Below are 13,717 nucleotides of genomic sequence, written 5' to 3' on the forward strand. Positions count from 1 at the left end.
ACCTAAAATCACACACATATTAACCTTAGTAACAAAGTACTATAGGAAAACAAAACACCCTTAACTAACCCTTAGCCCAAGGGAGGACAACTTTCCAAGGTCGTCAAACTTAACGACCCCAATAAGGCTGCCTCTAATCCTCAAACCCTAACTCAAACCTCAACCAAGCCTAATATCACACTTAAAGTTCTAACATGAAAACCTTGCTCACAACCTAAGAATTCTACATCTCAACAAGCTCACAACAGCAAGAGCTAGCTAAAACACAGCAAACTAAGCCACAAACACTGTCGGACGCGCTGCCACGTGCCACCACAGGCGGCGGCGAGTGGGCCCCACGCGCCACTACAAACTTTCGAATTTGAGAAAACTCACAACAGCAAGGTTAAAGCTTGAAGCAAGGTGAACAACTTTAATACCTGAGTCTTCAACCAATTTTGGCCAGAAACTGCCCCGAAACCAAGAACCAAACCTGCAAATTCGGGCTCAAAACCTCAAAAACTTGCTTAAATCTATGCCTAGCCACTACCAGGAGAAGAAGAGGATCAAAACTCACTTAGGGTTTCCTCTCGATCGGAAATGCAGCAGCTCCCTTTCTGACAAAGGGGCTCTGATTCCGGTGTGCTACACCGAGCAGCAGCTGCCCAGCCTTGAAGAGGGCACTTGTGAGAGTCGAATGGGACCGGTGGCGGTCCAAATGGTGGCCGGACGGCGGAGCTAGCTCCGGCGAAAGTTTGGTGTGCGGGTGAGCTCGGGAGCGGGAGAGAGAAAAGAGAGAGAAGAGAGAGAGTTGATTTTTGTTATGGTTTCCAAAATAACCCATGCATACACATTTTTCTACTTAAACACTTTCTGAACTCGGAAACTAACTTCCTATGACCACAACTTTCTCACACGACATCCGATTTACGCGTGCCACATGTCTACGAACTCGTATCGCCAAACTCTACAACTTTCATGAAGGAAGTTTTCGGAAATAACTTACGGAAAATAAAGTCAACTTTTGGCATCTTAAAAGTCAAGGCACCTTAAAATAAACTCCCGAAACTTCAACTTTGCACAAACTAAAGAATTTCTATAAATAATCCTTCATTAATTCCGAAAATAATACAAGGAAATTGATATAAAAATCTAGGGTATTACATTACACGTATGATTTCAATGGAAATCTCATTGACCTGTTGGTGCTAAAAAACGGCATCAACAAGTACAACTACCTTCAGTTGTCATTATGTGAGCTAGATGTGCCCCGTTAGATGTGAATCACAAATTGAATGTAATTATTAGAAAAAAAAAATCTAGTTTACCCTCAAATCTTTGGTGCCAAAATCAATTCAGTTCTGCAACTTTTTTTTTAAATCAATTCGCTCTTTCAACTTTTGTAAACACATCAGTCGGTCCAATTTTTGAATTCCCCTCGAAATATAACATCACCGAAGCCATTGGAACTGAGAAAGGGACCCATAATTCAGCTTTATCCCTTTATTTTCAATGAAATATCTGAAATATCCTCATTGTTTTTGATTCATTATACCCAGATTAATTGGAACTCGAAAAATAAAAGGAAACAAAATCCTCACTCGATCTCTCTCTCTCTCTCTCGCCATCATCTTCAAACCTTGTGAAACCCAGATTTACAAATACCCAGATCTGGGCTATTAGGGGTTAGAAGATCAACGCAAAGGTAGAGATGGCTGGGGTAGATGATTGGATACCTCGATTTGAGAATGGAGGCGAACCAAATTACTGTGAGTTAGGGCTTTGAATTTTTGATTGTTTCAGATGATTTAGCGGGTTTACTGTTTAGGGTTTTAGTGTTGTTGATTATTGATTTCGGGATTCATATGTATCTAGGTATCCGATTTAGGGCCTTCGAGACGAAAGATTCTGGGTTTTTGATACCGCATATGGAACATTAGGGTTTGGAATGTTCGTACTTCGGGGTTTTAGTTTACTTAATTGTTTAATCAGATTAGGGTTTAGAACCATTTGATTTGGGGATTGCGAGAACTAAGGTTTCCAATTTTTATTGTTTTCTATTTATTTATCATCTAAACATGAAATTGAATAATAGATATGCATGTGCTTGTTGTTGGGAAGCTAATGTTTAATTCGGGTCGGATTTGTAGGTCCTTCGAACAACCATCTGGTGCGAGCATGTCAACACCTTGAGGAGGTGTGCCTGTCTTGATATGCTTCCTTCGCGCACTTTTCTTGACTTCTTCTCAAACAATTGTGAGCAGGAACGGTTGGTCCTGCTGCTAGGGCTCTTCACAATGACCTAGGACGGATCCTTAGGATTTACTCAGTGACAAAATACAATAAAATAAGGATATTTGCTAAGGATTGCTCCTTAACAATGGGGGGGGGGGGGGGGTTCGTCCTCGTTCGCTTAGAATAGGTTCGCGAATAACTTACATACCAAGGCAAATCTTCCGCTAGTACTCAATAAAAAGGAAAGATATTTCCTTAATTAAACCGCAGATATCGGTTTGCGTATCAGACTAGATACGATGTCTAGATAAAGATATTTACCTCAAATATAATTCTTAAAGATCTTCTCTATGTCACCTTCTACGCAGAGAGATTGCTTTATGACTCTTCCAACTCAGACGTGCATGTATATCACTTTTATGCATTCAAACGCAATTAAGGAATATAATCCTCATATGACCAAAGATCATGCATGTATTAGGCTTCTCTTGAGAAACAAAGAATCAAGGATGATTAACTTCCTTCTTAGATAACACCATATGTCTTCCTTAATCACAAAGGTAATTAACAAAACCTTCCTTACTAGCATGGCTAACGTCTAAGACTCCTTCTTAAATGCAAATCCTTCATTCTAACTCAATCTTGGTAACCAAGCAATCCTCCGCTAATTACCGGATCCATGATATATCGATAATATCCCGGATTTACACCAAAATGGCTTGATCTCCAAATAGGCTCGATTTAGCCTTGATAGCGAATATCTCCAAAGATACTCGATCATATCCACGACGAACCACATAACTGGTTCGAAACAAAGAGTCCTCATTAGCGTTTGGTTATGGGTCCCCTTGTCACTTCCAATAGTTTTGGTGACGTCATATTTTGTGGGAAATTCAAAAATTAGACCCGACTGTTGTATTTACGAAAGTTGAAGGGGCGAACTGATTTAAAAAAAAGTTATAGGACCGAACTGATTTTGGCATCAAAATTTTGAGGAGTAAACTAAATTTAATCCTAATTATTATCTTGTGCTTTGTTTTGGATTTTAATGTGGAATTTCCACAATTTAATCTTGGTTGCCAACTTTGACTACCAAGGCAAGGCAGTTTGAGGCAGTCTACCCTTATCCATTTCAACTGGGACATAAATCCAAGTATTTGCATGTTAGCTAGTACGGTAGTACCTACCAAGAAGTCATAGTTGTTAACAAAGTCAATTCATTTTTTTAATCTGATAATAAAATCTATTTATGTAAAACGCATCTTTTGATAATTCATACGTTATATTCTATTACATCAAATTTTTGTCACTACATTGGCGAACAAGAATCTGATTCAATTGTCAACTCTAAATACACTGAAGTGACTGAACTATATATTAAAATGTTAACAGACAACAACAGATCTATTTCTTTTCGATGTTTTATGTGCGGAAAGGATCGTTCTTTTTCAATCTTGAATAACAGCTCCGTTGATCATTTGGAACTTCTTCTTTTGATGAAGAGCCACAAGTTAGGTTTATACATTCAAATTACTTTCTTCATTCTACTTTTCTTATTTTCAAGATGCTAGATATCGATCGTTTCGGTTAACCTCCTGGTCGGATAGATTTTCAGATTGATAGGTAGCATGGAAAGTATTCAAGTTGGCTCTAATGCACTTATTATGGAAGTTCTTGATCGAAATAACTACAAGCATTGGAGATCGCGGTTGAAAACTTATTTATTGGCTGAAGATCTCTGGGAGGTTGTTGAAGCAATCAGAGAGACTCCAAAACTCAAAGGTGATCAAGCCGATTACAAGGCCTGGACCATAAAGAATGCGAAGGCTTTGTACGCAATCCAAAATTCATGTGGAAGAGAGCTCTTCTCTTTCATAAGCGAAATTGAGACGGCCAGAAGTGCTTGGGAGACGTTGGAACGAGAGTGCGAAGTTATGCAAGGTATGCGGTTCATCAATTACAATTTTTTCAGAATTGATTTCTTTTTTATCTCAACTCCTATTTTGGTGTCAAAAGCTTCACCAAAAACTTAAACTTTCTGATTTGCCCTTGATATTTGCAAAATGTTAAAGAACCTGAAAATATAAGACAAGGTTAATAACGTAAATATGATTTATTTATTTGAATTTTAAAATTTTACCCAACTATATATCTTTTTTTTTTGGGAAAAAGAAAATTGACATTTGCGAAGCATAGTTAAAGCATCTTTAGCAATACTAGTCATTTTTTAGTTAAATTTTAGTCAAGTTGGCTAAAATGTCATTTCGGCTGACTACTTTAGAAATGCGACTGCATCTCTCTATTTTAGCTAGCATTACATCAACATTAAATATATTTATATATCAAATAAAAATTAAATAGTTTAAATATATTTATATATCACGTAAAATATCTTACAAGAAATGTATTAAATTATAGCTAGCCTCATCTGAGTCATTTCACTCTCTACATTTAGCTAGCGAGATAGCTAAAGTCTTAATAGCTAAACTTTGGCTAATCTGTTGGAGTTCCGAAAATATTAAAAAAAAACTAAACACGCTCTTTAAAATAGCTAAAAACTAAAATAGAGAGTCTGTTAAAGTTGCTCTTATGTACCGTTATGCTTCTTGATTGTAGTACCCTTCATCTTTTAAAAATATAAAATTGATAGAATTTTGGTAAAGACTAATGCAATGCTATGCTATGCTAGATTGCTAGGGCTGAATTTGGTATTGAGTTTTTTTTGGCATAAAATCACTTATATATAATCATTATTTTAAATAAATTTTTATTTAGTAAAATCTTATATAGGGTGTATTTAGAAATATTTTGAGTTAAATAACCACGATTTTATAAAGTATCTCAAGGTTGCTTTTTAAAAAAGGAGTTTTTTTAATTTTTTTTATTTTACATTTGAGTTTCGTCATAGCAATACCTAAGCCCTAACGGCATTTAAGAAACCATCTAGACCCATCTTACGTATCAGCTCATGTGACGTGTCATTCCTATATGAAAGGCAAAATGCTGTGGTATGTGAAATTTTTCAATCCAAAAGTCTATCAAATTTAAGTTTTTAATAACTAGCTTGAAAATAGTCAAAAGCGTTGGGGTGAGGGAAAGTAATTTAGTAAGATAACTATGTTTTGGCAAAACAATTGACATATATGCAGGATTTGATGAGAATAATTCCGACCACTTGGAGCGCTATAAATCGTTTGTCAGATATGTGGAGAGTGGTGATTGGGACAAGGCAAAGAAGTGTCTTAGAGAAATTGATGTCCGCAGTGTCTTAGAAGTAAGAGCAATAGACGGACGGAACGGAACAACAGCTCTTCATGTAGCGGCCATGGAAGGGCACGCGCGTATAGTGAAAGATTTGGTGCATTTGATGACGCAAGAAGATTTGAAAACAAAAACCGATTCTGGTCACACAGCTCTTCATCTAGCAGCACAGCAGGGGCATGTTCATGTTGTGAAAGAGTTGCCGGTGCAGTTGATGGGAGAAGTACAAGACAAAGGTGGTCACACAGCCCTTCATTATGCAGTCCACGCAGGGAAGGTCGATGTTGTGAAAGAGTTGTTGCTGTTGATGAGACAAGATGACTTTTTGCAAATTAAAAACAAGGATGGTGATACAGCTCTTCATATAGCAGTTCAGAAAGGGAATGTCGATATCGTGAAAGAGTTGGTGCTGTTGATGAGACAAGAAGACTTGAAAACAAAAAACGATGCTGGTTACACAGCTCTTCATCTAGCCGTCAGTAAGGGGAATGTCCCTATGGTCAAACCGTTCGTGATAAAAGAAAAAGGTAATCTCATTTAAACAGACTATGATCGATCATTTGCATAGTCTTCACTTTATTTGTATTTCTCTTGTTAGATCAATTATTACATTTGTCCCGCGGTCCATGTCAAGTTTAACAACAAACAAACCAAAACAAAAAAAGAAGAAGAAGAAGAAGAAGATGATGCTGGATAAAAGATAACATACATAATCAGTGTAAAAGAAAGAAATTGGAACGAGAAAATTTAGAAATTTGAACTGCATGTAGGTGTGAAGTATGGGACTAGCAAATATGTTAACTTATATATATGACTAAGTAATACAAATTTAATTCATTTGCATGCAGGTGAGGCTAATATTGGCGAAGATGAGTTTGAGCGTTATATACCGTTTACCACCTATGTGACAACTGGTGATCGGGATAAGGCAAAAGGGTGTCTTAAAGAACTAGATGATCCTTGTGGTGCAGTAACAGTAGTAGATCCCAGAGACGACTTGAGAGAAACTGCTCTTCACGTAGCAGCCCGGAGAGGGCATGTGGATGTTATCAAAGAGTTGTTGTTGTTGCTGAAAAGGCGAGAAGAAGATCATCTGGAGTTGAAAACCGCTGAAGATTTCACCATTTTTGGTTCTGGTATAAGTTTAGGGGTTAGTGAAGAGTTCCTTATGGCAAGGGCAAAATACATGGTTGAACAATACGAGAAAACACTTGGCAGTATTTTGGAGATACAGAATTATAATGGTTCCACACCTCTTCACGTAGCAGTAATAGAGGGGCATGCGCATATTGTGAAAGAGTTGGTTCATTTCATGAGAAAAGAAGGTTTAGAAAAACAAAACCATTATGGAGAATCACCTCTTCACGTAGCAGTAATAAAGGAGAATGTGCTTATTGTGAAAGAGTTGGTTCAGTTCATGAGAAAAGAAGGTTTAGAAATACAAAACCGTTATGGAGAATCACCTCTTCACGTAGCAGTAATAAAGCAGAATGTGCGTATTGTGAAAGAGTTGGTACCATGGATGAGACGAGATGGTATGGAAATAAAAGATTCCGGGGGTTCTTATGCACTTCACCGAGCAGTCAGGAATAGACATGTACAAATCGTCAAAGAGCTGACGTTATGTATGATACCAGAAGCTTTGGAAATAAAAGACGGCCAAGGCTATACAGCTTTAGGCCGTGCTCTAAATGTAGGCAGGGATAGAGACGCGATGGAAATGGCGAGATACATGGCTGAAAGGAATCATAAAGTAGTTGGCATTCCGGGGCCTTTTGATGATGATGACATTCCAGTTGTCAGCGCTCTTCGTGGTGGCCTGTGGAAGTCAGCTCGATATCTGTATTCTATTACTCCACCGGAAGTTCTCCACGGATCCAATGGCAGTCAATTTATTTGCTATTGTTTGAACTCTAGCAGAACGCTTGGTAAGAATATTACTCTCGCAATTTTATTTGAATAAGAGTTTGACTAATTTTAAATACACACCTCTAATCTCTTAATACACATTCTTTACTTAATACATTACTCATCTAGTTTTTTATTTCAATATTATACTAAATACACATCTCAAACTACCTAAAATACCCTTGATATCTAAACTTAATAATAATATTTTATTTAATATAATGAGGATAATTATTATATATTTACTATTTTACAACTCTCTATACGTGTTCTCATTTATTTTTTGTTGGATTTTTTTTGATTGGGTTAGAAAATTTTTCTTGATATTTTTTAATTTATAATCAAAAGATTAATATTATATTCGAAATCCAAATCTCCAATATGACATCAATCGGCTAGAATTTGAAGAAAAAAAATATATTAAACATGCATAATTTTTTAGTCTGCAAGATAAAAACTAAAGTTGATATAAAAAAACCAAATGAATCGGTAAATAGTACATGTGATTACGACAATAGTCAAAATTCAGGTGATGAATTTTGGAGAAGAGATTTTTATTTTTTTTATTTTTGATATGTAATAATAGTGAAGAATAGTTAGGTTTTAAGAAGGGGACGAATGCCCACTAGCCCTAATTTTAAGAATTTTATTCCCACTAACAAAATCAGAATTTAAAATTCCCAAGTGCCAACTTAAACAACTGAAAGACAATTATACCCTTAATGAATTAAATAAACTACAATAAACCATTATAAGAGTCTATTATAAAATAAAGTTTATATGACTGGATTCCCACGACCAATGACGTTGACCGGGCTTCTGGGCCGTTGACTGGACTCCCGTGACTGTTGACCTGGCTCCGGCAACCGTTGACCAGGCTTCGACGACCGTTGACCAGACTCGTTGACCGGACTCTGACGAAAACTAGGGGGTCTATTGAGGGCAGTAAGGGGTCTACTAGGGGCAGTATGGGGTCTACTGGGGACAGTAGGGGGATCTACTAAGGGCAGTAGGAGGTTTGTTGGGGTTCTATTGGAAGCAATATTCCCCCTAATTAAACCATCTCATGCATAAAGAGAGTGGTGTTCAGTAAAAAAAAAATAGAGACAGAGACTTGTATTCAATCAAAAAAAGAAGAAGAAGAAGAGCGACGAGTTGTATTCGACCAAATCATTCCAAGAAAACTTGCAGGGAGCCACGTGGCAGCGAAAGAGCGACGAGTACTGGCTCAGGTCTCCGATCCGGTTCACCATGGAATTGCATTTCAAGAAACGAAGCCATAACAGAGCACCTTTCGACCTTAGCACCTTGCTTGCTTCACCGAATGGGTAAAAGGTCGTTGTTTCCGCCGCCGCCGCCGTCTCGTTAGGGTTTCGCGGTGCCAAGCAGCAGAGATTCTTACGGTCGTAGTTTGGAATCGGACACGAGATCCAGAAATACGAGTCGAAGAAGCGGTTGGTGCCATAGATTATCAAAACGCCGTCGTTGAAGATTGAGGACGCCGTGACGGTGACGTTGTTAAGCGAGACTAGGCCGTCGGCCGAGAGAGTGGTGACGGCGAGAGAGTGGCCGTCGAGCAGAGTCCGGATCTTGGTGCCGAAATTGACAGGACCCACCCCGAATTTCATCCTGAAACCCTAGGTAATTCCTGCGGGGTCCACCTCCAAGGAAAATTTACCGAAAATTCGGCATAATCTACCTTGAAAATGGACAACCCTTACCTGAAAAAAATCCAACTTAACACTTCTATAAACAAATATCCATCCTCAACACCTGGAGTCTTCCTGCTCCACAAGTTCAACACATCTCCCAATATGACAATTACTCAACTAAACTAATTTTACAACCAACAATAACCAACATTAATTCACTAACTGATTATCAAAGCAGACCTAAAGTTAAACGAAAAAAAATGACTAAAGAATAAGCGGAAGCAACCTCTGACTATGCCTCGACTCCATGTACGCTCGACCTCAAATAATTTAGCCTGCAAACTGGGCATTTAAAACCAAAGGGCCCAGGGGAAAGAAATTTAAAAACGTTAGAGTGAGTGGACGAAAAATAATCAAGTAACTGATCGTAACATAACTAACTAAACTTAATTACTTTCCCATTTTCCAATAATCAAGAAATCTGTTGCATGCAAGTGTTGATAAAACTTTCATAAAGAAAAATTCCAAGGAAATAGATATTGACAAAGATAAATAATAACCTTCATTGAAGAAAATACCAAAATAATGGACTAGCCCCGCTAGACAAAACAACAATAAACAATAAACAGATATTGTCATACAAGTGAGCCTCCCAGACTCGGTTGCCTCCTAGAAAAAGTACTCCCATACTCCCTACACCTTCATGTTATGATAACAAAAAGGGTGTAGGGCTTGCGTGATGTTGTCGACTACATCACATCACCTGAAGGCAGAACAACAGGTGGAAGCTACATCGCCTCGAAAGGCGGAACAACATACTAGCATATATAATAATGATCCAACAAGTATGACATAAATAAAGAAACATAAATCCATGTGAGTTTCCCCGAAACTCATAATTAAAGCATAAGTACGATTCCCAACCGTACTCAAAGAATTCAAAGAGCAAAGAAACTAATTAAATTCAACGACGTGTCCCACACGTTAAAATGCTCAATGAAATAAATAACTTCAATGATTATCATCTTTCGAAAACCAGATAATATGCAAATCAGTATGAAATCTCAAATCCAGAAATCATAAAGAAAATCCAAACTCAAATCTCAAATTATCAATCCGAGCTCAAATCCATAAATTATGACCAACATTTAATCCATGCATCAATCTCAAATAATTTCCAAGGTCATTTCATATACCGAAGTTATAATATATGTTCGGAAAATAAAATACTAAATTATAAAATCTTGCATGCATATTAATTAAAAACCAAAATGTCCACTCACAGATTTAGGCCTAAGCCTGACGAATTCCGAATCACCACTCAAGTGGGGTCTCCTCGAATCCTGGCACAACAACCATGCTTAGGACCAAACTTCAATTCCGGAAAATAATTACATGAATAAAAACATCTAACTCTCTTCCGTTGAACCCACTACTCTTAATAGGGTTAAACTTACCAGATTCACACCAAACTCCACCACGACCTTAATTCATCAATTCTAACATTCTATATATAATAAATGCCGAGGAAATCCAACGGCCGGATTTTCATTCTAATAACAGGCAAAAACCTTAATCTTTTAAAATCCCAAACCTTAACAAAACTCCTCCAAAAATTCCAAACTATACTTCATTAGACTCCTCTCATTAAAACAAACCCAAAAACCTGAAAATCAACCTCCAAGTGGCGGCGGCCGGCGGCCGTACTCCGGCGGCGTCTAATGCCTCCCAAAATTTAACAGAATTATCCTCTCATCAAGCACAATAACTTTCATAACTAGCACTTAATCCAATTCTAAGCTTAACTAGGGTAATCGAATCAAAACATCCAAAAATCCCCCAATTCAAACCCTAGCCCGAAAATCCTCTAACACACTTCGAATTGGATCATTACCTTCTAGGGAATTGTTGCATACGGAGAGCTCTTCCTAACAAGACCCGAATCACACGTGATGGCGGCCGGAGGAGCGATTTCCGGCGACCGGACTCCACAACACAGTCGGAGCTTCCGGGCGCTCTCTCTCCCTCACGGCGGCACTAGGGCGTCTCCCACCGGTCCAAGAAGAGAGTTGGGTCGACGGCCGACCGTTCGGGACCGGTGCGGCGGTCTGTGGCAGCTGGACGGCAGCGGACGGGACTGGGTTATCCGGCGGGTCGGGAAGAGTTCGGGAGAGAAAGGAGAGAGAAAGGAGAGAGAGAGAGAGAGAATGGGGTTTGGGCTCTCCAAATCCTACCTGGTTCAACTTAAAACCCACAACAAATAAAGCCTACTAGAATTTACCTCCTTTTACCAACATAGAAACTTTCGTTATTAGACCATAACTTCTTCATACGAACTCCGTTTTAAGCGTGCCACGTGTCCACGAACTCTGTTTAACGTCCTCTACGACTTTCATGAAGGAAGTTTTCCCAAATTCCAAACGTAAGAAAAAGTCAACTTTTGGAGTCTTAAATAGTAAACGGTTACTTAAAACGGTAAAAGACCAAAATAATACCAAAGTAAATAACCGTAAAATAACTTAAGAACTGGGGTGTGATTGAAATGGATGGATTTGACTAATCGGAGAGGGAAGACGACGGGGAGGAGGTTAAGACTAGAGAGGCGACGACAACGCTTCTTCTGATGAGAGAGAGAGAGAGAGAGAGAGAGAGAGATCTCAGATCTGTAGAAGACGGAAAAGGAAGAGAGAGAGGAGAGATTGGGAAAAAGGAGGGTATTATGGTCAGTAAAAATAGGTATAATGTTGAAAATTTTGTTTGTGGGAATAACACTCTAAAGAGTGTATAGGCTGATGGGAATTTTGAAATTTAAGTTTGTTAGTAGGAAAAAAATTCACAAAATTAGGGCTAATGGAAATTTTCCCTTTTAAGAAAGAGGTAATTTTTTTTTTCCTAATAATTGATGGATGTTTTTGTAATTAAACATACCAATAAAATTTGATGTGAAATATAAAATAATTGGGATGTGTATTAAGATATTAGAGGTGTGTATTTAAAATTTCTCTAAGAGTTGGAGGGAAATCTTATCAGAAAATGTTACAGTAAAATTTTGATAAATGAATGTTCAATAAATTAATAATCTCGATTAAATAACATTTTTTCTGGTCTCGACTCAGGACCGGTTCATATTAGTGATATTACTAGGTACCTCATTAAATGCATAAGATTATAATTTTTTTTAGACTCCTTTAAGGTCCCAGCGAATATATAAAGTAATAATTAATTAATTAAATATTTAAAAATATCACAAAAAAATATTAATAATTGATAAAATACATAAAAAAGAGATTAAATAATGTTGAATAATAATACAAATTAAGAAAACTCTAAAACAAATTTAATTTCTCTATTTAATTATTCTCAAAGTATCTTTATATATTCCTTTATTTTTTCTTATATTATGAAAATTAAGGAAACTCTTAACAAATTAAGGAAACTCTTTACAACAAACCCTCTATAAAATAATAATTTATTCATTTATCGATAATATTATAACTTCTCTAAAGTAATAATTTGCTATAATCCCGACCTTATTCATTTATAGAGGTTTTACTATATATGTCTTTTCCAAAATATAAATATAAATAATCTTTTTGTTATCCTTTTGATAAAAACATCAGTCATTAGTGATTCCTTAACTAATGCTGTGTATGTCTTTTTGTATATTAGATATGGCATGGGACTTGCTTCAACGTTACCCAATCTTGGCCATGACTGTTTACGAAACGTATAAAACTTCTCCTATGTTGAGGTTGGCTAGCATGCGTTTTGCATTTTTAAGTGCAACACGACTCACACGTTTGCAAAGGTGGATTTATGACTGTAAGTACAACAACTATTTTTCCTTTTATCTTAATATATTAAGTAATTTATATTTTATATATATATAAAGCCTTTCTAATGAGGGATCCTTTTTTTTTGTTCATTTCTAGAGATAGGGTATTTGACAAACTTCTCAATCACTAAATCACATCTCCACCATTCAGTTTGTAGGTATATATAAGTATCAGTTCTGCAAATTTTTGAAAATTTGGTGATCGTTAAGTCATCTAAATGTTTGATTTATTTTTAATGATCTTAAACGGTGTAGGTTTGACATAAGTGTTAAGTTTTTTGTTGGGTAAAATATTGTATAGTCCTTGTGGTTTGAGGTCAACATCTGTTCAGTCCTTATGGTCCTTAAAGTCACGATTTTTCATCTAAATGGTCATTTCGTCTATTTTCTCAATGAAATGGCTGACGTGGCCGTTAAATTTACAATATCTTTAACGGCCACATCAGTATTGTAACAAAAAAAATTGATGGAATGACCATTTAAATGAAAAATCGTGACTTTAAGAACCATTCAGATTAAAATAAAACCATAAGGACTTAACAGATGTCGACTTCAAACTATAAAGACTAAACAAATTTCAATTTTTTTTATTTTAATCTCAGTCATATAAGCTCATTAAAAACAATTCTAATGGTGTGAGTATATCCCTAAAAGTGACAAAAAAAAAAGATCCCTCATTGGAAATATATATATATAGACCTTTTCAGAAACAAAATCCTTATTTATTCAGAAGGTACGGATTTTCTTAATTTAATCATATTTTCTCATCTTAACCGTTCACATTATAGGTATATATGAGTAGATCATCTCTACAAATTTTCAGCTAATTTGGAGATCATTAAGGTAT

The 13,717-nt window shown here is 36.7% G+C and overlaps 1 protein-coding gene across 1 annotated transcript in view; it reads left to right on the top strand.

The window, feature by feature from the left end:
- The first annotated feature begins 3,691 nt into the window (after positions 1 to 3,691).
- LOC101301881 (alpha-latrotoxin-Lh1a-like) overlaps positions 3,692 to 13,717 on the top strand; it is a 19,340-nt gene continuing 9,314 nt past the window's right edge. The window contains exons 1-4 of the mRNA XM_004301882.1: positions 3,692 to 4,155; positions 5,364 to 6,002; positions 6,324 to 7,403; positions 12,705 to 12,857. Of these exons, the coding sequence (XP_004301930.1) occupies positions 3,843 to 4,155; positions 5,364 to 6,002; positions 6,324 to 7,403; positions 12,705 to 12,857 (2,185 nt within the window). The 5' untranslated portion in view covers positions 3,692 to 3,842. The remainder of the gene's footprint in view (positions 4,156 to 5,363; positions 6,003 to 6,323; positions 7,404 to 12,704; positions 12,858 to 13,717) is intronic.

This window comes from Fragaria vesca, linkage group LG5 (assembly GCF_000184155.1).
Source record: "Fragaria vesca subsp. vesca linkage group LG5, FraVesHawaii_1.0, whole genome shotgun sequence".
In the NCBI taxonomy this organism is placed as follows: Eukaryota; Viridiplantae; Streptophyta; class Magnoliopsida; order Rosales; family Rosaceae; genus Fragaria; species Fragaria vesca.